Source organism: Chiloscyllium plagiosum, unplaced genomic scaffold (genome assembly GCF_037043375.1).
Source record: "Chiloscyllium plagiosum isolate Xiang-an unplaced genomic scaffold, Cpla_swu_hap1 HiC_scaffold_12, whole genome shotgun sequence".
Taxonomy (NCBI): Eukaryota; Metazoa; Chordata; class Chondrichthyes; order Orectolobiformes; family Hemiscylliidae; genus Chiloscyllium; species Chiloscyllium plagiosum.
The window spans coordinates 99,993,770-100,021,442 of record NW_028270150.1 but is presented as its reverse complement, the minus strand read 5'-3'; the positions used below and the strand labels follow the sequence as shown (position 1 = coordinate 100,021,442).

The 27,673-nt window shown below is 44.4% G+C and overlaps 1 protein-coding gene across 1 annotated transcript in view; it reads left to right on the top strand.

Annotated features, from left to right (window-relative positions):
- The first annotated feature begins 14,056 nt into the window (after positions 1 to 14,056).
- The window catches only part of LOC122555528 (potassium-transporting ATPase subunit beta-like), a 42,825-nt gene continuing 29,208 nt past the window's right edge, over positions 14,057 to 27,673 (top strand). The window contains exons 1-2 of the mRNA XM_043701547.2: positions 14,057 to 14,352; positions 21,205 to 21,333. Of these exons, the coding sequence (XP_043557482.1) occupies positions 14,241 to 14,352; positions 21,205 to 21,333 (241 nt within the window). The 5' untranslated portion in view covers positions 14,057 to 14,240. The remainder of the gene's footprint in view (positions 14,353 to 21,204; positions 21,334 to 27,673) is intronic.

The following is a 27,673-nucleotide window of genomic DNA, read 5'->3' as shown; positions in this document are numbered from 1 at the left end:
CTTTTTAAAATCTTTCTCCTCACCCATTAAAAATGTACCCACTAAGTCTTGAAATCCTCACCCTAGGGGAAAGATGCCTGCCGTTCTCCGTATCTATACACCTCATGATTTTATCGACTGCTAGAAAATTACCTCATAACCTCCTATGCTCCAATGAAAAACATCCCAGCCTATCCTGCCTCTCCTTATAACTCCAACCCTCCATTCCTGGCAACATCATGGTAAGTTTCTTCTGAACCCTCTCCATATTAAAATCCTTCCTGTAGCAGGGTGACCAGAACTGGACATTGTACTCCAGAAAAGACCTCACCAAAGTCCTGTGATAGCATTAATATAATTATCCAGGGTAATCTTGTCTATTTTCATCTAAGATTCATTGTGTCTGAGACTGAATCATACTGTGTATAGTATTTGATAGTGGGAGCTGTAGACAGGAGGAAAGCAACAAGTTTGACTCTGAAGAGTCATCAAGACTCAAAATGTTGGCTTGCTCTCTCTCCATGAATGCTGTCTGACCTGCTGTGATCTCCAGTATTTGGTGTTTTTAGTACAGATTCCAGATTCTGCAGTAATTTGCTCTTATATTGAGTAGACAGGAGGAACTGGTTGCCCTTGGTAGAGAGCTCAAAAAGCAGAGTCATAGATGTAAGCGAAAAGGCAGAAAGGATGTGAGGAAAAGCTATTTTGTATTGAGGATGATGGATATCTGGAGTTTGCTGCCTCAATGAATGGTGAAGGTGAAGACCCAACGTAACTGGAAATGCACCTTAAGTGCTGTAAGCTGCTGGGCTCTGGGCCGTGTGCAGCAAGATGAGGTTAGAAAGGCATCTGGGTGTGTTTGGATCGGCAGAGACAAGATTGGGCCAAGCGCGCTCTTCCTCTGGTTTCTACAGAAGAGGCCATTCAGCACCTTGAGTCAAATATACACTATTTCCTGCATTACGCTCACACACTTGAATGTGTCTGGAATGAGCTGCCAGAGGAAGTAGTGGAGGCTGGTACAGTTACAGCATTTAAAAGGCATCTGGATGGGTATGTGAACAGAAAGGGTTTAGAGGGATATGGGCCAAATGCTGGCAAATGGGACTAGATTACTTTATGATATCTGGTTGGCATAGACGAGTTGGACCGAAGGGTCTGTTTCCATGCTGTACATCTCTATGACCCTAAAACTCTATTTTAAGGGCTCATCCAAGTATCTTTTAAACGTTGAGAGGTTTCCCGCCTCAACTACCCTCCCAGGTGGCACATACTAGACCCGTCAGCACCCTCTGGGTCCAAACATTGTTCTGTGTAACTCAATGTAACTAGAACATTACAGCACAGAACAGGCCCTTTGATGTTGTGCTGACCTGTGGAACCAATCTGAAGCCTATATGATTCCATTTTCATCCATATGTTTATCCAATGACCATCTAAATGTCCTTAAATTTGGCGAGTCTACCATTGTTGCAGGTAGTGCGTTCCACACCCCAACTACTCTGAGTAAAAAAACCATCTCTGACATCTGCCCTATATCTATCACCCCTCAATTTAAAGTTATGTCCCCTCATGCTAGCCATCACCATCCAAGGAAAAAGGCTCTCACTATCCACCCTATCTTACCCTAATCCACCTTCTGACTATTTTATATGTCTCAATTAAGTAATCTCTCAACCTTCTTCTCTCCAACGAAAACAGCCTCAAGTCCATCAGCCTTTCCTCATAAGATCTTCCCTCCATACCAGGCAACATCCCAGTAAATCTCCTCTGAACCCTTTCCAAAGCTTCCACGTCCTTCTGAAAATGTGGTGACCAGAACTGTACGCAATGCTCCAAGTGTGGCCGCACCAGAGTTTTGTACAGCTGCAGCATAACCTTGTGTTTCTGAAACCCAATCCCTCTACCAATAAAAGCTAACACACCATATACCTTCTTAACAACCTTATCAACCTGGGTGGCAACTTTCAGGGATCTATGTGCATGGACACTGAGATCTTTCTGCTCATCCACACTACCAAGAATCTTACCATAAGCCCAGTAATATGCATTCCTGTTACACCAACCAAAGTGAATCACCTCACACTTTTGCACATTAAACTCCATTTGCCATCTCTCAGCCCAGCTCGTGCAGCTTATCTGTGTCCCTGTGTAACCTACAACATCGTTCAGCACTGTCCATAACTCTACCAACCTTAGTGTCATCCGCAAATTTACTAACCCATCCTTCTATGCTCTCATCCAGGTCATTTATAAAAATATAAAACAGCAGTGGTCCTAAAACAGATCCTTGCGGTACACCACTAGTAACTGAACTCCAGGATGAACATTTCCTATCAACCACCACCCTCGGTCTTCTTTCAGCTAGACGATTTCTGATCCAAACCGCTAATTCACCCTCAATCCCATGCCTCTGTATTTTGTACAATAGCCTACCATGGGGAACCTTATTAAATGCCTGACTGAAATCCATATTCACCACATCAACCGCTTTACCCTCATCCACCTGTTTGGTCACCTTCTCAAAGAACTCCATAAGGTTTGGGAAGCACAAACACCCCTTCACAAAACCGTGTTGACTATCTCTAATCATCTTATTCCTCTCTAGATGATTATGAATCCTATCTCTTATAACCCTTTCCAACACTTTACCCACAACCGAAGTAAGGATCACTGGTCTATAATTACCAGGGCTGTCTCTACTCCCCTTCTTGAACAAGGGGACAACATTTGCTATCTTCCAATCTTCTGGCACTATTCCTCTAGACAATGACAACATGAAGTACAAAGCCAAAGGCTCGGCAATCTCCTCCCTGGCTTCCCAGAGAATCCCAGGATAAATCCCATCCTGCCAAGGGGACCTATCTATTTTCACACTTTCCAGAATTGCTAACACCTCCTCTTTGTGAACCTCAGTCCTGTCTAGTCTAATAGCCTGTATCTCTGTATTCTCCTCGACAACGTTGTCTTTTTCCAGTGTAAATACTGACGAAAAATATTCATTTAGCACTTCCCCTATTTCCTCGGACTCCACGCACAACTTCCCACTACTGTCCTTGATTGGCCTTAATCTTCCTCTTGTCATTCTTTTATTCCTGATATATCTACAGAAAACTTTAGAGTTTTCATTGATCCTATCTGCTAATGGCTTTTCATGTCCCTTCCTGGCTCTTCTTAGCCCTCTCTTTAGGTCTTTCCTGGCTAACTTGTAACTCTTAAGCGCTCTAACTGAGCCTTCATGTCTCATCCTAACATAAGCCACCTTCTTCCTCTTGACAAGAGATTCAACTTCTTTCGTAAACAATGGCTCCCTTGCTCTACCATTTCCTCTCTGCCTGACAGGTATATACTTATCAAGGACATGCAGTAGCTGTTCCATGAATAAGCTCCACATTTCAATTGTACCCATATCCTGCAGTTCCTTCTCCATCCTATGCATCCTAAATCTTCCCTAATCGCATCGTAATTGCCTTTCCCCAGCTATAACACTTACCCTGCGGTATGTACCTATCCCTTTTCATTGCTCAAGTAAACATGACCGAATTATGGTCACTATCACCAAAGTGCTCACCTCTAACACCTGGCCAGATTTGTTACCCGGTACCAAATCCAAAGTGACCTCTCCTCTTGTTGGCCTGTGTACATTCTGTATCAGGAAACCTGTATACTGCACACATTGGACAAAAACTGACACATTTAAAGTACTTGAACTATAGTACTTCCAGTCAATACTTGGAAAGATAAAGTCTTCCATAATAACTACTTTGTTACTTTTTGCTGCTACCTAGAATCATCTTTGCTATCCTTTCCTCTACATCTCTGGAACTATTCAGGGGCCTATAGAAAACTCCCAACAGGGTGCCCTCTCCTTTCCTGTTTCTAATCTCAGCCCATACGACCTCAGTAGACAAGTCCTCAATGTCCTTCCTGCCACCATAATACTGTCCTTGACTAACAATGCCACACCTCCCCCTTTTTTGCCACCTTCTCTGTTCTTCCTGAAACAGCTAAATCCCAGAACCTGCAACCACCATTCCTGTCCCTGCTCTAACCATGTCTCCGAAATGGTCACAGTATCAACCCAGGGACCAACCCAAATTCACCCACCCTATTCCGGATGCTCCTAGCATTGAAGTTTCACACTTCAAACCACCTTCCTGTTTGCCTGTGAACGTTTGCGACCTTGAAACCACATTTCTGACCTCACTGCTCTCAACCTTCTGGACACTGGAACTACGAGTTAGGTTCCCATCGCCTCGCTAAATTGTAACTTCCAGTGTCCAGCAGGTTGAGCGTAGTGAGGTCAGAAATGTGGTTTCAAGGTCGCAAGAGTTCACTGGCAAGCATAAAGGCGGTTTGAAGTGTGTCTACTTCAACGCCAGGAGCATCCGGAATAAGGTGGGCGAATCTGCGTGGGTTGGTACCTGGGACTTTGAAGTTGTGGCCATTTTGGAGACATGGTTAGAGCAGGGACAGGAATGGTTGTTGGAATGGTTCCGGAATTTAGATGTTCAGTAAGAAAAGGGAAGGTGGCAAAAGAGGGGAGCGGAATCCAACTATGGAAACTTTCCATCATTAGAGCAGAGGAAATTGGAATATTCACCCTTGTCCTCAAATTTCAGAAGGGTCCAGTGCTGATGGCGGAAGCTTTGTACCTCAGGAATAAGTACTGGGAATGGGGGTGACACACCCTGGGTAGCGACACGAGTAGGCCATTTAGCCCCTCCAGCTTGCACAACCATTCAATAAGATCAAGGCTGATCTTTGGCCTAAATCCGTGCACCTGCCTTTGGCTCATATCCCTCAATACCTTTGCTAAACAAAAATGTGCCTATCTCCAATTTAAAATTAACAACCAATGCAGCATACATTGCTGTTTGTGGAAGTGAGTCCCAAACATTTCCCACCCTATGTGTGCAGAAGTGATGATTCGGAGCGGTGCTCCGAAAGCTACTGCTTCCAAATAAACCTGTTGGCCTATAACCTGGTGTTGTGTGATTTTTTTAACTGGGTGCTGAAGTGCTTCCTAAAATCTCTCCTGAATGGTCTGGCCCTAATTCTCAGACAATGGCCCTTGTTCTAGAATCCTCAACCAGTGCAGCAGGTCAGACAGTATCCAAGGAGCAGGAGAATCGACGTTTCGGGCATAAGCCCTTCTTCAGGAATTCCTAAAGAAGGGCTTATACCCGAAACGTCGATTCTCCTGCTCCTTGGATGCTGCCTGACCTGCTGCGCTTTTCCAGCAACACATTTTTCAGCTCTGGTCTCCAGCATCTGCAGTCCTCACTTTCTCCTCAACCAGTGGAAAGAATTTATCTTTATCTACCCTGTCTTTTCCTGCTAATGCTAATGATCAGGTTGGTTGTGTCCTAAAGGACATAGCTGCTAACTGGGTCTGTGGCAGCTGGTGAGGGACCCAACAAAAGGGAAAAAAACATACTTGACCTCATCCCAACCAATCTGTTGGATGCAGAGGTTGTGTCCATGACAGTATCGTTCAGAGTGACCGCCCATATAGTCCTTGTGGAGACAAACTCTCATCTTTATATTGAGAATACCCTCTATCATGCTGTGTGGCACTATCATCGTACAAGATGGTACAGACTTAGAACAGAACTAGCAACTGAAGACTGGGAACCCATGAGGTGCCATGGGCCATTAGCAGCAGCAGATTTGTAATCCAGCACAATCTGTAACCTCATGGCCCAGCATATCCCCCACTCAAACATTACCACCAAGCCAGAAGATCAACCTTAGTTCAATGGATGGTACAGGAGGGCATACCAGAAGCATCACCAAGCATACCTTAAAAATGAGGAGTCAACCTAGTGAAGCTACCAAACAGGACTACTTGCACACCAAACAGCATAAGCACCAAGTGATAGAGCTAAGCGATCCCACAAACAATGGATCAGATCTAAGCTCTGCAGTCCTGCCACATCCAGTTGTGAATAGTAGTGGATGATTAAACAACTCACTGGAGGAGGCGGGTCCACAAATATCCCAATCCTCAACGCTGGAACGCTAGCATAAAAGATAAGGCTGGAGCAATCTTTAGTTAGGAGTGTAAAGTGGATGATCCATCTCAGCTTCTTTCAATGGTCCCCAGCATCCCAGATCCTGTCTTCAGCCAATTCAATTCACTCAGTGATATCAAAAACCAATTGGAGGCACTGGATACTGCAAAGACTGTGGGCTATGTCAACATTCTGGCAATAGTACTGAAGACCAATCCTCCAGAACTTGCTGCTCCCCTAGCCAAGCTGTTCCAGTATAGTTACAACACAGGTATTTTCATGACAATATATCCAGTACACAAAAAAAAGGACAAATTCAGCCAATCATCACCCTATCAGTCTATTCTCGATCATCAGTAAAGTGATGGAAGGTGCTATCAAACAGCATCTACTCAGCAATAACCTGCTCAATGACGCCCGGGTTGGTTTCCGCCAGGGCCACTCAGCTCCTGATATCATAAGCGGCCTTGGTTCAAACATGGGCAGAACAGCTGAATTCCAGAGATAAAGTAATGGTCAAGATTAGAGTAGTGCTGGAAAAGCACAGCAGGTCAGGCAACATCCAAGCAGCAGGAAAATCGATGTTTCGGGCAAAAGCCCTTCATCAGGAATCAAATAGTGAGAGCCCTTGACATCAAGGATACATTTGACTGAGTGTGGCATCAAGGAGTCCAAGAAAAACTGAAACAAATGAGAATTGGGGGCAAACTCTCCACTGGACAGAGTCATATCAGACACATAGGAAGATGGTTGTGGTTTTTGGAGAGTCAGTCATCTCAGCTCCAGGACATGTCTGCCGGAGTTCCTCATGGTAGTGACCTAAGCCCAACTATCTTCAGCTGCTTCATCAATGACCTTCACCCCACCATAAGGTCAGAGGTGGGGATGTTCGCTGATGATTGCACAGTGTTCAGCACCATTCATGACTCCTCAGATACTGAACGCAGTCCATGTTCAAATGCCACAAGATCTGGAAAATATCCAGGCTTGGGCTGACAAGTGACAAGTAACTTTAACACCACTCAAATACCTGGCAAAGACCATTTCCAACAAGAGATAATCTAACTGCTGTTCCTTAATATTCAATGGTGTTATCATCATTGAATTGCCCTACTAACAACATCCTTTGACCAGAAAATCAACTGGTCTCACCACATAAACACAAGGGCTACAAGAGCAGGTTGGAGGCTAGGAATACTGCAATGAGTAACTCACTTCCTAATTTCCCAAAGCCTGTCCACCATCTACAAGGTACAAGTCAGGAGTGTGATGGAATACTCCCCACTTGCCTGAGTGAATGCAGCTCCAACAACACTCTAGAAGCCTGACACCATCCAGGACAAGGCACTGAGGAAGCAAATGTGGCTGTGATAGCGAGTTTGTTTCAGGACATGGTTGAAGAGCTTCAGGGCTGAGGAAATGACCTGGGAGTTGCAGTGGGAGAGAGACTCCCTGAGATTCTTGTAGAGAGAGGAGGAAAACTTCTTCAAGGCAGGCATCCTTGCAAGAGGATTCGCGCATCTGCAGTCATTGTTTTTACCTCACCATCCAGGACAAAGCAACCTGCTTCATTGGCACCACATCCACAAGCATCCACTCCTTCCACTATCAACATTCAGTAGCAGTAATGTGTACTATCTACAAGATGCACTGCAGAAATTCACCAAGGATTCCTAAACAGCAACTTCCAAACTCAAGCCCAATTCCAACAAGAAGGTCAAGGACAACATACACAGGAACACCACCAACTGCAAGTTCCCCATCAAGCCATTCATTATCCTGATTTGGAATTATATCGCCAGTGTCGCTGGGTCAAAGTCCTGGCATTCCCTCCCTGAGGGCACTATGTGTCAACCTACAGCAAATGGCAGCTCACCACCAACTTCTCAAGGGATAGGCAATAAATGTTGACCAGCCATAGGCATCCACATCCACCAAATGAATAAAATAAAATCTTGAAGACTTCGCTCAGATCACCACTTCAACTTCTAAATTCTCAATAAAATAGGCCTAATTTGTATAATTAGTCCTCATAACTTAACCCCTAAAATCCAGTTATCATTCTTGTAAACCTGCATTGTACTTCCTTGAAGGCTAATGTATACTTCCGAAGTATCTGCCCACAGTACTCCAAGTGGGGTCTAACCAGGGTTTTGTATGACTGCAGCATTACGTCAGTACCCTCATGCTCAGTCCTCTTGATATAAAGGCCAGCATTCCATTAGGAGGAAGTGACGACAGCAGATGCTGGACATCAGAGTCAAGAGTGTGGTGCTGGAAAAGCACAGCAGGTCAGGCAGCATCTGAGGAGCAAGAAAATCAACGTTCCAGGCATAAATTGCAACCTCAAATTCACCTGGACCATCTCGGATACCTCCCTCCCCTTCCTAGACCTCTCCATCTCCATCTGCGGCGACTGACTAACCATGTACATCGACTACAAGCCCAATGAGTCCCACAGTTACCTGGACTGCACCTCCTCCCAACCTGCCTCCTGTAAAAACACCATCCCTTATTCCCAATTCCTCCCTCTCTGTTGCATTTGTTCCCAGGATGACCGATTCCCCAATAGAAAATCCCAGATGGCCTCCTTCTTCAAAGATGGCAATTTGCCCTCCCACATGGTCGACGATGCCCTCCAATGCATCTCCTCTATTTCCCGCAGCTCTGCCCTTGAACCCCACCCCTCCCAACGCAAAAATGGATAGAACACCCCGAACCCTCACCATCCACCCCACCAACCTCCATATACATTGCATCATCCTTTGCCACTTCTGCCACCCACCACCAGGGATATATTTCCCTCCCCACCTCTATCAGCATTACAGACAGACCATTCCCTCCATGACTCCCTTGTCAGATCCATGCACCCCCACCAGCCCGCACCCCACACCCGGCATCTTCCCTTGCCACTCCAAGAAATGCAAAACATGCATCCACACCTCCCTCCTCACCTCTACCCAAGGCCCCAAAGGAGCCTTTCACATCTGACAGAAATTTCCCTGTACCTCCACAAATGTCATCTACTGTATCCATTGCACCCGATGTGGTCTCCTCTACATTGGGAGATAGGACGTCAACTTGCAGATCATTTCAGAGAACATCTCTGGGACACTAGAACCAACAACCTCACTGCCCTGTGGCTGTACACTTCAACTCCCCCTCCAACTCCACCAAGGACATGCAGGTCCTGGGCCTTGTCCATCGCCAAACCCTAACCACCCGACACCTGGAGGAAGAACACTTCATCTACTGCCATGGGACCCTGCAACCACATGGGATTAATGTGGATTTCACCAGTTTTCTCATTTTCCCTTCCCCTACCTTATCCCAGTCCCAAACCTCCAACTCAGCATCGCCATCTTGACCTGTCCATTGTCTTTCCCATCTATCCGCTCCACCCTCTTCTCTGACCTGTCACCTTCTCCCCTACCTTCATCTACCTATTGCATTCTCAGCTCCACCCTGCTCCCACCCTGCTCCCACTTATCTCAGACCTCCAGACCACAAGCCTCATTCCAGGTGAAGGGGTTATGCCCAAAACATTGATTCTTCTGCTCCTCAGGTACTTCTCCAGCACCACACTCTTGACCTCCCCCCCCCCCCCCCCCCCCCCCAGCATTCCATTAGCTTGCTCGATTATTTTCTACATCAGTTTGTGACATTTTAAAGATCTATACACTTGAATCCCTAAGTCTCTTTGGATATCCAATGTATCCAAATGAATACTTTGATCTATGCTTTCTCGGTCCAAACTGGATAACCTGGGAGTAAGTACTGGGATTAGGGGGGGTGGGTGAAGAGTTGGGGGAAGGTGTGTGTGATCTGAGAGTGAGTGACAGGTGGTATGATTTTGCCTCCAGTAGAGTGTTTCACCTTAAGTGGCAATGCTTCTATTATAGAGTCGCAGAAGTGTACAGCACGGAAACAGACCCTTCGCTCCAACTCGTCCATGCCGACCAGATATCCAACCCTAATCTAGTCCCATTTGCCAGCACTTGGCCCATATTCCTCTAAACCCTTCCTAATCATATACCTATCCAAATGTCTTTTAAATGCTGTAATTATCTCCTAATACTGAAGGTGGGAGTGTCAGGGGAGGAAGTGGTGAATTCAGGAGCTCCAGGACTTTGGGCTCAGTGACACTGAAGGAACAGTGATTAAAATTTCAAGTTGGTAAGTGGCTTGGAGGGAGCTTGCAGTTGGAAGTTTTCCCGTATATCAGGTGTGCTTCTCCTGGATTATAGAAGTTGAGGATTTGGAAGTTGCTGCTGACAGAACCTTGGTAAATTGCTGCTGAATATCCTGTGGACATGCATTGCTGCTAGTGAATGTTGGTGTTGGAGGGAGTAAATGTTGAAGATGCTTGGTTAGTGTCGATTTTCTTGAGTGTTGTTGTGGATGCACTCTCCCAGGAAATTGTAGAAGAGTATTCCATCACACTCCTGCCTTGGAGATGGTGGACCAGACTTTGGGGAGTCAGGAGCTGAGTCACATGGCTCAGAATTCCCAGTCTCTCTCCTGTAGCTTAAATAGAGATTGGCATTTGGATGCCACATTTCCTGAATACCGCAAGACACTTTTTAGCCAACGTGTTAATTTTGAACTCTAGGCACTGTTGCAGTGTGGGAAACAGGCAAGATCCCACAAATAGCAGTGTGATAAATGACCAGATAATCTATTGTAGTGGTGTTGGTTAGTGGAATAATGGTTGACGGGATGAATATTGACCAGAGCACCAGTGGGAATTTCTCTGTCCTTCCAACCATCAGCTCTTTTTACAACCGTGTGAGTGGTCTGACAGGGTCTCAGGTTAATGGCACCCCTGAGAGACAGTATTTCTGACTGTGCTGCACAGCCTTGGGTCTGCACTGGAGTGGCTGCAACATACCATCTGGACTGTGCAGGGAGATTTAAACTAGTGAGCTTCTGACATGATGGCAAAATTATTAGTGGTTGAGCCAGGAATGACACGCAGCCCCTTTCTTTGTTTTGCAATGATTTGATTGTCCTTTATTTCAATGTGAGAACAAAAACGAGAAGAAAATTAAGCGTGACGGCAGTGAAATTAAAATCTACTCTGATCTATAGCAATAGATATTATAATACGTCAATGAGCGCACCTTGCAGAATCCCTACAGGGAGAAATGGAAGACTGCAGATGCTGGAGATCAGAGTCAAGAGTGTGGTATTGGAAAAGCGCAACAGGTCAGGCAGCGTCCGAGGAGCAGGAGAACCAACATTTCCGGCATAAGTCCTTCATCAGCAAAGGCTGTAGAATCCCTACAATGTGGTAGCAGGCCATTCAGCCCACTGAGCCCACACCAACCCTCCAAAGAGCATCCCATCCATACCCACCCCTACCCTTTCCCTGAGACATTCATTTCCCATATCAAACCCCTTTAGCCTGCACCATCCATGGACACTATGGGCAATTCAGCATGGCCTATTCACCTAACCTGCACATCTTTGGAGTGTGGGAAGAAACCGGAGCACCCGGAAAAAACCCACGCAGACACAGGAACAGCATGCAAACTCTACACAGACAGTCACCCAAGGGTGGAACCGATCTTGGGTTCCTGGTGCTGTGAGGCAGCAGTGCTAACCACTGCCATATATAACATATAGCTAATTCTGTTCAACATGCTTATAATGACCTTTTACAGGACATGGGAAAGGATTTGGAGAACTGTGTTCATTTTATTAACTGTTTATCACCAAATCATTTTATATGATGACGTTTAATGAGTAGTTTAGCTTATAAATCTTATCCTGTAATCTACAAAAGTCAAAAATGGTCTTATAATCATATCAAATCTATCTTTTACTGCACATGAGATAGGAAGCTTTATAACATGGTCACACAAATTGCTTGCCAACCATTTGTTATTTGTTTATGTTAAAGAGCAAGAACATTATCTGAAAGGTGACTTGTGACTGTTCAGAGCCAATGTAAGTCGTGAGTGTGTCAATGGGATAATTCACTGTAGCCACTCAGCTACTCCAGGCACTCAAGAACATAATGGTTTTCTTCAAAGAGAACTCAGTCCTTTATAAAAGAGAGGTTTCCTCATAATACCCTTTCTTGTTAAAAATGAGATACGGAATCATAGAGTTATACAGCATGGAAATAGACCCTTCAGTTCAAACTAGTCCATGCGACCAGATATCCTGAATTAATCTAGCCCCAATTGCCAGCATCTGCCTATGTCTCTCTAAACTCTTCCTTTTTATGTACCCATCCAGGCGCCTTTTAAATGTTGTAGTTGTACCAGCCTCCACCACTTCCTCTGGCAGCTCGTTCCACACATACACCACCCTCTACGTGAAAAACTTGCCTCTCAGGTCCCTTTTCCCTCTTACCTTAAATCTACGCTCTCTAGGTTTGGACTCCCCTGACTGAAGATAAAGACCTTGGCTATTCACCCTGTCTATATCCCTCATGATTTTATAAACCTCTATAAGGTCATCCCTCAGCCTCTGATGCTCCAGGGAAAATAGCCCCAGCTTATTCAACTTCTCCCTATAGCTCAAATCTTCCAACCCTGGCAATTTTCTTGTAAATCTTTTCTGAACCCTTTTAAGTTTAACAACACCTTTCCTAAAGCAGGGAAACCAGAATTGAACTGTCATTCAATTGTCATTCCGAAACTGTCCGAACCAATGCCCTGTACATTCGCAACATGACATCCCACGTTGGAAAACGAGTGAAACCGTTAAGTGGAGGGGGGTGGAAGAGAGTAACCAAACAATTCTTTTATAGCAATGACATGGTGCCACCAAGTTAAAGCTAGAGACGTAAACCGCAAGAGTTAAGAGTATTCCGCAGATATCAATACTGACTAATAAAGGCCAGTGTTCCAAAAACCTTCTTCACTATCTTGTCTAACTGCAATTCCACTTCCAAGGAACAATGAAGGTCTCTTTGTTTGGTAACACTCCCCAGGACCCTACTATTAAGTGTGTTAGTCCTGTCCTGATTTGCTCTACCAAATGCAGCACCTCGCATTTATCTAAATTAAACACCATCTACCACTCCTCAGCCCACCAGCACACCTGATAAAGGTCCCGTTATGCTCTGAGATAACCTTTCTTCACTGTTAGATTGTAGTAAAACCAATTTGGTTCACTAATGTCTTTTAGGGAAGGAAATTAGATTAGATTCCCTCCAGTGTGGAAACAGGCCATTTGGCCCAACAAGTCCACATCGACGCTCTGAAGAGAAGCCCATTCAGACCCATTTCCCTCTGACTAACGCACCTAACACTATGGGTAATTTAGCATGGCCAATTCACCTGAACTGTATGTCTTTTTTTGGATTGTGGGAGGAAACTGGATCACCTGGAGGAAACCCACACAAACCCTGGGAGAATGTGGAAACTCCACACAGGCAGTCGCCCGAAGCTGGAACCCGAAGTCGAGTCCCTGGCGCTTTGCGGCAGCAGTGCTAACCACTAAGCCACTGTGCCGCCCAGAAATCTGCCATCCTTACTCTACCTAGTCCAAATGTGACTCCAGACCCACAGCGGTACTCTCAACTCTTTCTGAAGTGGTCCAGCAAGTCACTCAGTTCAAGAACAATTAGGGAAAGGGAGCAAATGATGGTGTTAAAGGTGATGCATGCATCCAATGAAAGCAATATTTAAAAACAAAATTGCTTTTGGCGAGAGTTGTAGCAACAAAAGATTTGTGTCTGGAGGCCAGTCTTAGTGAAGCTGCTACCCTGTGGTAGGGATCTGACTAGGATGGACAGGCTGCATGGAGAGGCTGGGATCTGTGAGGGTGGGAATGGTGTGGTTCTGGATTGTCACTTTTTGGTACAAGATATTGTCAGGTCTCAGAGTTCCTGCGATGTCCTTGGATTGTAAGCGAGCACGTTAAGAATGAAACAATTTCAGACCAGCTGATGAATTTAGTTGACATTAGAATCGTGAAGCATGATAAAGTTATCACTTCGTGTGCTACAGGATTATTATAAACTGAGCACACAGTCAGAAAGTCACTTCATAACTAGCATAGTTATTGATCCATTTACACTAATCTAAACAGTGCTGATACCTTAGGAATGCTCTTAACACCTGTGCTTTACGTCTCTAGCTATAACTTGGTGACACCACGTCATCGGTATAAAAAGATTGCTCAGTTTCCCTCCGCCCCCCATAACGGTTTCACCTGTTTTCCAACACACTTGATTTTGCTCCCCGTTTGGACTGTCGAACACAGAGATTTGAAGGGGATAGAACAATGGCGACTTTCAATGAGAAGAAGACTTGTAATCAACGCATGGAAGAATTCAAACGCTTTGTCTGGAATCCAGACACAAAGGAGTTCATGGGACGGACACCCGGAAAGTGGGGTAAGTGTGACCCTCACCGCAACAAAATGGAGCTGGCTGGCATCGGGCCAAAATGATCAGCAAATTCTTTGAGGGTAGAAGGTGGTGAGAGGGGGAGACAAGTTATGATGTTCAAAACTTTGGTTAGTCGGCAGTTTGGAGATTGAGGGGCATAAATAAGGTGAAAGACGAGGGTATTTTCCCTACGGTGTGGGGTGTTCAAGACTGGAGGGCATATTTTTGAGGTGAGAGGAAGAAGGTTTAAGAAAGAAATGAGGGGCAACTTTTTTTTACAAAGAGTGTGGTTCATGTGTGGAATGAACTCCGAGAGGAAATGGTGGATGCAGGTACAGTTGCAACATTTAAAAGACTTTTGGATAAATTCATGAATAAGAAAGGTTTGGAGGCAAACCGGCCAACACAGGCAGGTGGGACTGGTTTAGTTTTATATTATCATCGGCCTGGGCTAGTTAGACCGAAGGGCCTGTTTCCATACCAAATGCCTCTATGATTCCATGATAGTAATACTTATGTGACTATGCAGCGATGATTCACTAGGATAATCCCAAGGAAGAGACAATATGGTTGTCAGTTTGGCAATCGAGATGACACAACTATTTCTGGGGCTTTGGCTTAGTTTGAGATTGGTGCAGGACTAATGGGAGAGAGTGGGCCAGTGGGATTAGTTTGAGATTGGTGCAGGACTAATGGGAGAGAATGGGCCAGTGGGATTAGTTTGGGATTGATGCAGAGCTATGGGGAGTGAGTGGGATAGTGGGATAATTAGGATTGATAGAGGGCTGTGTGGAGAGAGCAGGGAGTGGGATTAGTTTGGGATTGATGCAGAGCTATTGGGAGGGAGGGGGACTGTAGGATGAGTTTGAGATTGATATAAGGCTATAGGGAGTGAGTAGGACAATGGAATACTTTGGGTTTGATACAAGGCTATGGAGACAGAATGGGATTACTTTGGGATTGACATAGGACTATGGAGAGAGAGTGGGACTAGTTTGGAATTGATGCAGTCAAATAGAGGGATATTAGAATTCCTACAGTGTGGAAAAAGGCCCTTTGGGCCAGCAAGTCCACACCGACCCTCCAAAGAGTAACCCAACCAGACCCATTACCCCTGACTAATGCACCTAACCTACACACCCCTGAACACTATGGGCAATTTAGCATGGCCAATTCACCTAACCTGCTCATCTTTAGACTGTGGGAGGAAACCGAAGCACCCAAAGGAAACTCACAGAGACATGGGGAGAATGTGCACACTCCACACAGACAGTTGCCTGAGGCTGGAACCGAACCCAGATCCCTGGCGCTGTGAGGCAGCAGAGCTAACCACTCTATCATGTTTGGGGTTGATACATGGAGCTTAGGGGGAAAAAACAGACAGGCTTGTTTGGCATTGATACAGGGCTATGAGAAGTGAAGGACAGTGGAATCAGTCCTGGATTGCTCTAGAAGCATCAGTACAGACACTATGGTCTGAGGGTTGCAGTAAAGTGCGATGGTTTTATTGATGGCTCATAAACTGCTGAGTATAGTTTGTCTGAGAATGTTTTCACTCTCTAATCCACTCTGCTCAGAATTACTTTCAAGTCATTGATGGGTAAGTGTCGTGATTCTGAGTAACAGCACCCTAATTGTAGTCCTAATTAATGTAAGATAGGGAGAAACATAATGTTAGATAAGAAAACTTGATAAGTGTGATAAGGGCTGATCATGAGAATGAGTGCCCTTTCAAGCATAATTTCGCTCCTTTAACCTTGATGTAGAAAGTTCATTTGCTGGCAGACTGTAGATCATTTTTGTAAGTGAACTATTTTTTACCTTGTTTTTAATCTGGTGTGATAACAATAACAACAACAATAAAAACAAAAATTGCTAGAAAAGCTCAGCAGGCCTGGCAGCATCTGTGGAGAGAAATCAGAGGTAACAGTTCAGGTTGAGAGACCCTTTCTTGGAACTCAGTTTCACTTTTTGTTTCTGATTTACAGCATCCTTAGTTTTTTTCAGTTTTTACTTTATGCGTTTAGTCGTCCTGTGTTAGAGCATGCCTGGCCATAGCTTTAGAGAAAGTTGATCACAAATATTTAGAAGGCGCCCATTCCCCAGTTGTGACATATTTGATTCCTACACCACCTACTGATCTATGAGGTGACATGTTGTGGAGGTGCTGGTGTTGGGCTGGGGTGGACAAAGTTAAAAATCACACAACACCAGGTTATACGAGGGGACAACGAGCAGTGAAATCTCAGTACAATCTACTGATCTATGAGGGGACAACGAGCAGTGAAATCCCAGTACAACCTACTGGTCTATGAGGGGACAACGAGCAGTGAAATCCCAATAAAACCTGCAAGTCTATGAGGGGAGAGTGAGCAGTGAAATCCCAGTACAAACTGGCCAAAAATATAAAGGAGGATAGTAAAAGCTTTTTTAGGTATGTGAAAGGCAAAAAAATAGTTAAGACTAAAATTGGGCCCTTGAAGACAGAAACAGGGGAATATATTACAGGGAACAAAGAAATGGCAGAAGAATTGAATTGGTACTTCAGATCTGTGTTCACTGGGGAAGACACAGGCAATCTCCCTGAGGTAACAGTGGCTGAAGGACCTGAACTTAAGCGAATTTATATTTACCAGGATTTGGTGTTGGAGAGACTGTTAGGTCTGAAGGTTGATAAGTCCCCGGGGCCTGATGGTCTACATCCCAGGGTACTGAAGGAGGTGGCTCGAGAAATCGTGGATGTGTTGGTGATTATTTTCCAGAGTTCGTTAGAGTCAGGATCAGTTCCTGAGGATTGGAGGGTGGCTAATGTTGTACCACTTTTTAAGAAAGGTGGGAGAGAGAAAGCAGGAAATTATAGACCAGTTATAGACCTCAGTGGTGGGAAAGATGCTGGAGTCTATTATAAAGGATGAAATTACGACACATCTGGATAGTAGTAACAGGATAGGACAGAGTCAGCATGGATTTATGAAGGGGAAATCATGCTTGACTAATCTTCTGGAATTCTTTGAGGATGTAACTCTGAAGATGGACAAGGGAGATCCAGTGGATGTAGTGTACCTGGACTTTCAGAAAGCTTTTGATAAAGTCCCACATAGGAGGTTAGTGAGCAAAATTAGGGCGCATGGTATTGGGGGCAAAGTACTAACTTGGATTGAAAGTTGGTTGGCTGACAGGAAACAAAGAGTAGTGATAAACGGCTCCATTTCGGAATGGCAGGCAGTGACCAGTGGGGTACCGCAGGGATCAGTGCTGGGACCACAGGTTTTTACAATATATGTTAATGATATAGAAGATGGTATTAGTAATAACATTAGCAAATTTGCTGATGATACTAAGCTGGGTGGCAGGGTGAAATGTGAGGAGGATGTTAAGAGATTACAGGGTGACCTGGACAGGTTAGTTGAGTGGTCAGATGCATGGCAGATGCAGTTTAATGTGGATAAATGTATGGTTATCCACTTTGATGGCAAGAACAGGAAGGCAGATTACTACCTAAATGGAATCAATTTAGATAAAGGGGCAGTACAAAGAGATCTGGGTGTTCTTGTACACCAGTCAATGAAGGTAAGCATGCAGGTACAGCAGATAGTGAAGAAGGCTAATAGCATGCTGGCCTTCATAACAAGAGGGATTGAGTATAGAAGCAAAGAGGTTCTTCTGCAGCTGTACAGGGCCTGGTGAGACCACACCTGGAGTATTGTGTGCAGTTCTGGTCTCCAAATTTGAGGAAAGACATTCTGGCTATTGAGGGAGTGCAGCGTAGGTTCACGAGGTCAATTCCTGGAATGGCGCGACTCCCTTACGCTGAAAGACTGGAGCGACTGGGCTTGTATACCCTTGAGTTTAGAAGACTGAGAGGGGATCTGATTGAGACGTATAAGATTATTAAAGGATTTGACACTCTGGAGGCAGGAAACATGTTTCCGCTGATGGGTGAGTGCCGAACCAGAGGACACAGCTTAAAAATACGAGGTAGACCATTTAGGACAGAGATGAGGAGAAACTTCTTCACCCAGAGAGTGGTGGCTGTGTGGAATGCTCTGCCCCAGAGGGCAGTGGAGGCCCAGTCTCTTGATTCATTTAAGAAAGAGTTGGATAGAGCTCTCAAGGATAGTGGAATCAAGGGTTATGGAGATAAGGCAGGAACAGGATACTGATTGAGGATGATCAGCCATGATCATATTGAATGGTCGTGCAGGCTCGAAGGGCAGAATGGCCTACTCCTGCACCAAATTGTCTATTGTCTACAACTTGCAGGTGAGGGGAGAGTGAGCAGCGAAACCCAGTAAAATCTATTGATTTATGAAGGGAGAGTGGGCAGTGGAATCCCAGTTTGCCCTACTAGTTTATGAAGGGAGGGTTGGTTAGTAAAACCCTAGTACAACCTATAGAGTTTCTGCGGTACATCAGCAAACAGGCTCATTATAAATCAGATTGAAGAATTAAGATCATTTGAATAGAAAACCAGGAAATTAAAAGCATAGCTTTTCTTTTTTTTTGTTGTGATTTGGAGATGCCGGTGTTGGACTGGGGTGGACAAAGTTAAAAATCACACAACACCAGGTTATAGTCCAACAGCTTTAATTGGAAGCACACTAGCTTTCGGAGCGTACCACCTGATGAAGGAGTGACGCTCCGAAAGCTAGTGTGTTTCCGATTAAAGCTGTTGGACTATAACCTGGTGTTGTGTGATTTTTAACTTCTTTTTGTTGGTGTCCTTTTAGGGACAATTTATTGAAGTTTGAAAACAGGCATGAGATAGATCATAGACAGATAATAGTTGAATCTGAAATATCATAAATAAACATTTTTTAAAAAGTGATTATTTTAAATCTCTTTATCATGACATACAGATTTCTAAAGTTAATGTTTCAAGACCAGAGAAGGGTTTTAGCTGCAATTATAAGTTAGTATGTTTTTAAAAATCTCGTTCGGTTGCATTTTTTCAGCAACAATATAATGTGGATGCTGGATATATGAAATAAAAACAGAAAATATTGACAGTTCCCTGCAAGCCAGGGACACAAGATTAATATTTCAGATTGATGACCCCCTCAGAGAAAATTTTGAAAGATAATAAGATTTATTATTAACGAAAGGGGGCAGCGAGTCTGGAGGGTATGAAGAAACAAAAGCTATGTCCAAAAGAGATGTGAGTAGCTGTGTGGACTCTCCAGCAGAGAGAAAGAGAAACCAGGGAGAGAGGTCAAATCAAAATAAAGGAAGGAAGCAAAATGGGAACAGACATTAGAGTTTGAAATGATAGAACCTAGAACAGTACAGCACAGTACAGGCCCTTCGGCCCTCGATGTTGTGCCGACCTTTACCCAACTCTGAGATCATACTAACCTACCTACCCTACATTTTACTATTATCCATGTGCCTATCTAAGAGTCATTTAAATGTCCCTAACGTATCTGACTCTGCTACCACTGCTGGTAATGCATTCCGCGCACCCACCACTCGCTGTGTAAAGAACTCACCTCTGATAACTCCCCTAAACTTTCCTCCAATCACCTTAAAATTATGCCCCCTTGTGATAGCCATTTCCGCTCTGGGAAAACGTCTCTGGCTATCCACTCTATCTATGCCTCTCATCATCTTATAGACCTATATTAAGCCGCCTCTCATCCCTCGTCACTCCCCTGAGAAAAGCCTAACTCCCTCAATATTTCTTCATGCCCTCCAGTCCAAAATCATTGCTGAGTCTAGGAATCTGCAAAACCCATCGGAAGGGGAGGTGTCATCCCTCAGCACTGTGTTGAGCCTCACTGGAATAATATAGAAGATGGCATATGTGATGCTTGCCTTCAGTAGCCAGAGTATAGATTATAGGAGCAAGGAAGTCTTGTTACAACTTTATAAGACATTGGTTAAGCCAGAGATGGAATACAGCGTGCCGCCCTGTCAGATGGACGTGATTGCACTGGGAAAGGTACAGAGGAGATTCACCAGGATGTTGCCTGGGATGAAAAATCTCAGTTATGTGGAGAGACTGAAAAGGCTGGGTTTGTTTTCCTTGGAGCAGAGGAGGCTGAGGGTGAAGTCTGATTGATGTCTACAAAATTATGACAGGGTAGATCGTGAGAATCTTTTCCCCCATGACAGACATGTTTAAGACCAGAGGGCATGAGTTTAAAGTGAGGAGCAATTGGCTTAGAGGAGTTCTGAGAGAAAAAAAGAATTCCCTCAGAGCTGGGTGGAAATCTGGAAGGTGTTGCCTGAGAGGGAAGTGGAGGTAGGTACTCTCACAACATTTAAGAAGCACTTAAAATGTCAGGGCTGGTAAGTTGTGGACCAAGTGCAAGTGAATGGGGTTAGTGTAGTTTGGTTTTTGTAATAGATATGGTGGGTCAAAGGGCCTGTTTCTATACTGTTTCTACACTTGTTACAGCTAGAACAGGGTGTGCAAAGCTGCAGATCTCAGCAGATCATCAGTATTGTATTGATTGCCTCAGTGTTGAGAGACTCAGTGAACCCAATGAAGTAGCAGGCTGTTACTGATAGCAATTTACAAATTTAACTGAAAAAGTGCTGGCAGTTGAGGGTTTTACATGCTGATAACCGTGAACGTCCACAGTTATGCTTTGTATGTAACCACAAAAATCCCAGCCAGTAAAACAGGGAGTGCTGTCTTCTGTCATACATCATGGGGATTGTGGAATTTCAACTGAATTTGGAGTTTGAAGAGGGCATAAGGGAAAAGGGAATAAAGGATTAAATTGATGTATATGGATTTGAAGGCTGAAAGAGTTCCATCCGGAGAAGCACAGGGTGGTCAGGCTGAATGAACTGTTTCTGTGCTGTATATCTTATGTACTTTCATGTAACATTTCACTACTCTTTTTCCAGTTCTTATCAGTCTATACTACGCAGCCTTCTATGTTGTAATATGTGCATTGTTTGCACTGGCCCTATTTGTGTTGTTGACCACAACAGACCCCTATACACCGACCTATCAAGACCAGCTCAAATCACCAGGTAAGTTCTGTGACTATATGTGTGTAACAGTATGTGTTTCTCAGTCAGATTCTCACTTTTATGTATAAAGTTGCATAATATTTGGAATATTGTGCGCAGTTTTGGTCAACACACTATCAGAAGGACCAAGATGCTTTGGAGAGAGTACAGAGAAAGTTTACCAGGATGTTGCCCAGTCTGGAGCGTTTTAGTTATGAGGAGAAATTGGATAAACTCGGATTATTTTCACTGGAAAGACGGAGGCTGAGGGGCAACCTGATAGAGATCTACAAAATTATGAGAGGTATGGTTGATGGGTGCTTGGAATGCACTGTCAGTGGAGGTGGTGGAAGCAGGCATGTTAGCAACGTTTAAGGTGTATCTTGACGGAGGTGAACAGAGGAATAGAAACTATAAATCGGCAATAAGTACCGGGTCTAAATAAGGATTAGAATTGGCACAGGCTAGGTGGGTCAAAGACCCAGTTCCTGTGCTGTATTGAATTGTTATTGTCATTTAGTAATTTGATTTTTTTTAAAGAGAGAAATTTGGTTTCAAATCTTTGAAGGCAACTATTTTTAAGAGGTCAGAATGGCATTTGGGGCAGTGACTGGAATACAACATTTCAAAGAAAATTAACTCAGTGCCTTGCAGTACACCAGGGCTGATGGGGTGTCTATACTGCTGAGTTTTCTGCAGGGAAAACAGACGACAGGCCACAAGCATAGTTTTGATTTCAGTTCAGAAGAATCAATTGTTCCGTTCAGAAGGACATCTTCTTCCTAGCAGAAGAATCCAGTTGTCAGTTCAGGATAACAGTGACCTTAGCAGAAGGGTTTTCTGTTGTGGAGTCTCCAAGCTGTGACAGATCAAGATCTCAACATTGAAAGGAATTTCAGCTGAGCAGAATTGAAATGCAATTCTAAAATTGTCTCAGCAGTCCAAGAAGGAGACTTGATACGTGTGAAATAAGAGAGAAAAGAAAAAAGTTGACATAGAAGTGACATTTTTTTGAGACTGGGTCTCTAAAGATATTGCTGGGAAACAGACTGCAATGTTTTCTTTTAAAGTGAAAACAGAAATTGCTGGAAAACCTCAGCGGATCTGGCAGCATCTCAGAGAAAGATTTCAAAACCTTAAAGTTTTGGGACCATAAGGTCATAAGGCCATAAGACATAGAAGTGGAAGTAAGGCCATTCGGCCCATCGAGTCCACTCCGCCATTCAATCATGGCTGATGGGCATTTCAACTCCATTTACCCACACTCTCCCCGTAGCCCTTAATTCCTTGCGAGATTAAGAATTTATCAATCTCTGCCTTGAAGACATTTAACGTCCCGGCCTCCACTGTGCTCCGTGGCAATGAATTCCACAGGCCCACCACTCTCTGGCTGAAGAAATGTCTCCTCATTTCCATTCTAGATTGACCCCCTCTAATTCTAAGGCTGGGCCCACGGGTCCTAGTCTCCCCGCCTAACGGGAACAAATTCCCAGGGTCGAGTGACACTTCCTCAGAACTGATGATAGCTAGGAAAATATTGTTTTTTTATGTCGAAGACAGGATTGGGGGGGAGGGGGTAAGGAGTAAACGATAGGTGGGGTTGCAGCCCAAACAGAGAGAAGAACAGTTGGACAGACAAAGGAGTTGTTAATGATCAGGCTGGGAGGGTGAAGAGGTATTAATAGGGACTGGTAGTGCCGAGCAATGGGTTGTGTATGGGGATTGGGGTAAGGACATTGAAGAGCTCAAGCCTTAAAGTTGTTGAACTCGATATTGAGTCCAGAAGACTGCAACGTCTCCAAATGCAAAGTGAGGTGCTGTTCTTCGAGCTATGAGTCTCTACCGGAGGCAGTCCCTGAGGAGTGTGAAGTGGCTGTGGAAACCAGGTTTAGCAAATACCTGGTCAAACACTAGGAGCAACTGTGAAATTAATGACAGGTGAGTCTAAGCCAGAGGCAGTATGTTTTGTTAAGATCTCTCTTTAAATGTAACATATATACATTTCTGTTATGTAATGAATTTGCAAAAGAACACTTGCAGTCTCATGTGAATATGTTTCAGTGACAAACCACTACGTTAACAAACTTAAAAAGTAAATTATGATCTATCAAGCCATATTTCATCCTGATTTATCCAGTATTACCACCAGAAGAGATCATAGTAAAGTAGAGCTGTTGGCGGGGTAAGAATGTATTGAAATTAAGAGGGACCCATGCCTCTTGTAAAGAAATTAGGCATGTGGCGGTGCTAAACATAAAAACAGAAATGTTGTGGTGAAGTATTGTGCATTGGTTCAATTTTCAAAATGCCTTTTGAATGTTGCTGAGATCTTTAGAGACATAGAGATGTACAGCACAGAAACACACCTTTCAGTCCAACCCGTCCATGCTGACCAGATATCCCAACTTAATCTAGTCCCACCTGTCAGCACCCGGCACATATCCCTCTAAACCCTTCCTATTCATATACCCATCCAGATGCCTTTTAAATGTTGTGTTTCTACCAGCCTCCACCACTTCCTCTGGTAGCTCATTCCATACACATACCACCCTCTGTGTGAAAAAGTTGCCCGTTAGGTCCCTGTTAAATTTTTCCCCTCTCACCCTAAACCTATGCCCTCTAGTTCTGGACTCCCTCACCCCAGGGAAAAGACCTGGTCTATTCACCCTATCCATGCCCCTCTTGATTTTATAAACCTCTATAAGGTCATCCCTCAGCCTCCAAAGCTCCAGGGAAAACAGCTCCAGTGTTCAGCCTCACCTTATAGCTCAAACCCTCCAATCCTGGCAATATCTTTTCAAATGTCACATCATCCTTCCAATAGGAAGGAGACCAGAATTGCACACAATTCAAAATATGGCCTAACCAATGTCCTGTACAGCCGCAACATGATCTCCCAACTCCTATACTCAATGTTCTGACCAATAAAGGAAAGCATATCAAATGCTTTCTTCACTGTCCTAACTATCTATCACTACCTCGTTGTAATCTGAGGTAACCTTCTTCACTGTCCACTACACCTCCAATGTTAGTGTCATGGGCAAACTTACTAACTATACCTCTTATGCTCACATCCAAATCATTTATATAAATGATGAAAAACAGTGGACCCAGCACCAATCCTTGTTTTACTCCACTGGTCACAGGCCTCCAGCTTGAAAAGCAACCCTCCACCACCACCCTCTGTCTTCTACCTTTGAGCCAAGTCTGTGTCCCAGTGGTTAGTTCACCCTGTATTCCATGAGATCTAACCTTGCTAACTAGTTTCCCATGAGGAACCTTGTCAAATGACTTACTGAAATCCATATGGATCACGTCCACCACTCTGCCCTCATCAATTCTCTTCGTTACTTCTTCAAAAAACTCAATCAAGTCCGTGAGACATGATTTCCTATGCACAAAGCCATGCTGACTATCTCTAATCAGTCCTTTCATAGAACATAGAAGAATACAGCGCAGTACAGGCCCTTGGGCCCTCGATGTTGCGCCGATCCAAGCCCACCTAAACTACACTAACCCACTATCCTCCATATACCTATCCAATGCCCTCTTAAATGCCCATAAAGAGGGAGAGTCCACCACTGTTACTGGCAGGGCATTCCATGAACTAACGACTCGCTGAGTGAAGAACCTACCCCTAACATCAGTCCTATATCTACCCCCCCTTAATTTAAAGCTATGCCCCCTTGTAATACCCGACTCAATACGCGGGCAAAGGTTCATACTGTCGACCCTATCTAACCCCCTAATCATCTTGTACACCTCAATCAAGTCACCCCTAAACCTTCTTTTCTCTAGTGAAAACAGCCCCAAGTGCCTCAGTCTTTCCTCATACGGTTTTCCTTCCATACCAGGCAACATCCTGGTAAACCTCCTCTGCACCCGTTCCAATGCCTCCACATCCTTCCTATAGTATGGCGACCAAAACTGCACACAATATTCCAGATGCGGCCGTACCAGAGTCTTATACAACTGCATCATGACCTCAGGACTCCGGAACTCAATTCCTCTACCAATAAAAGCCAGTACGCCATATGCCTTCCTCACCGCACTATTTACCTGGGTGGCAACTTTCAGAGATCTGTGTACATGGACACCAAGATCCCTCTGCTCATCCACACTACCAAGTATCCGACCATTAGCCCAGTACCCCATCTTTTTGTTATTCTTCCCAAAGTGAATCACCTCGCACTTAGCTACATTGAATTCCATCTGCCACCTTTCTGCCCAGCTCTGCAGCTTCTCTATATCCTGCTGTAACCTGCCACATGCTTCCTCACTGTCAACAACTCCTCCGACTTTCGTATCATCCGCAAACTTGCTCACCCAACCTTCTAACCCCTCTTCCAGGTCATTTATAAAAATGACAAACAGCAATGGTCCCAAAACAGATCCTTGCGGAACACCGCTAGTGACGGCACTCCATGAAGAAACTTTGCCATCAACTACTACCCTCTGTCTTCTTCCATCCAGCCAATTCCTAATCCAAACCTCTAACTCACCCTCAATGCCATATCTCCGTATTTTCTGCAGTAGCCTACCATGGGGAACCTTATCAAACGCCTTACTAAAATCCATATATACCACATCTACCGCTTTCCCCTCATCAACCTCCTTCGTCACCTTTTCAAAGAATTCAATAAGGTTTGTGAGGCACGACTTGCCCTTCACAAAACCATGCTGACTATCCTTGATCACATTATTCCTATCGAGATGTGCATAAATCCTATCCCTTACAATTCTCTCTAAGACTTTGCCCACAACAGAAGTGAGACTCACCGGCCTATAGTTACTAGGGCTATCCCTACTCCCCTTTTTGAACAAGGGAACCACATTTGCTATCCTCCAGTCTTCTGGGACTACTCCTGTAGACAAAGAGGACATAAAAATCAAGGCCAATGGCTCTGCAATCTCCTCCCTTGCTTCCCAGAGAATCCTAGGATAAAAGCCATCAGGCCCAGGGGACTTATCTATTTTCACCTTTTCCAGGATTTCCAACACCTCTTCTCTACATACCTCAAAGCCATCCATTCTACTTATTTGTGCCTCAGTATTCTCATCGACAACAATGCCCTGTTCCTGAGTGAATACTGAAGAAAAGTATTCATTCAGTGTCTCCCCAATCTCTTCCGCCTCCACACGCAACTTCCCCCTACTATCCTTGACTGGACCTATTCCTACCCTAGTCATTCTTTTATTCCTAACATACCTATAGAAAGCCTTAGGGTTTTCCCTAATCCTATCTACTAAGGACCTTTCATGTCCCCTCCTTGCTGCTTTTAGCTCTCTCTTCAGGTCCTTCCTGGCTACCCTATAACTCTCAATCGCCCCAATTGAACCTTCACGTCTCATCTTGAGATAGGCCGCCCTCTTCCATTTAACAAGGGATTCCAATTCCTTATTAAACCACGGCTCCCTCGCACGACCCTTTCCTTCCTGCCTGACAGGTACATAATTATCAAGGACACTCAATAGTTGCCCCTTGAACAAGTTCCACATATCATTTACACTCTTGCCTTGGAGTCTACTTTTCCAAGCCACACATCCTAAGTCATGCCTCACCGCATCATAATTTCCCTTACCCCAGCTATAATTCTTGCCCTGTAGTACACACTTATCCCTCTCCATCACGAGTGTAAAAATCACCGAATTATGGTCACTATCCCCAAAGTGCTCACCTACCTTTAATTCTAACACCTGGCCTGGTTCGTTACCCAGAACCAAATCCAGTATGGCCTCATCTCTTGTTGGCCTGTCTACATATTGTGTCAGGAAACTCTCCTGCACACATTGAACAAACACTGACCCATCTAACGAACTTGAGCTATAGCTTTCCCAATCAATATCAGGAAAGTTAAAGTCCCCCATAACAACCACCCTATTACTGTCACTCATCTCCTGAATCACCTTCCCTATCCTTTCTTCAATGATTCTAGGACTATTAGGAGGCCTGTAAAAGACTCCTAACAGGGTGACCTCACCTTTCCTATTCCTAACCTCAGCCCAAACTACCTCAGATGGCAAGTCCTCATCCATCGTCCTTTCCACCGCTGTAATACTATCTTTCCTTTCCAAATACATGTAAATTCTGTCCCTCAGGATTCCCTCCAACAACTTGCCCAGCACTGACATCAGGCTCACTGGTCTATAGTTCCCTGGCTTGTCCTTACCACCCTTCTTAAACAGTGGCACCACGTTAGCCAACCTCCAGTCTTCTGGCACCTCACCTGTGACTATCGATGATACAAAATATCTCAGCAAAGGGCCCAGCAATCACTTCCCTAACTTCCCACAGAGTTCTAGGGTACACCTGATCAGGTCCTGGTGATTTATCCACTTTTATGCATTTCAAGACACCCAG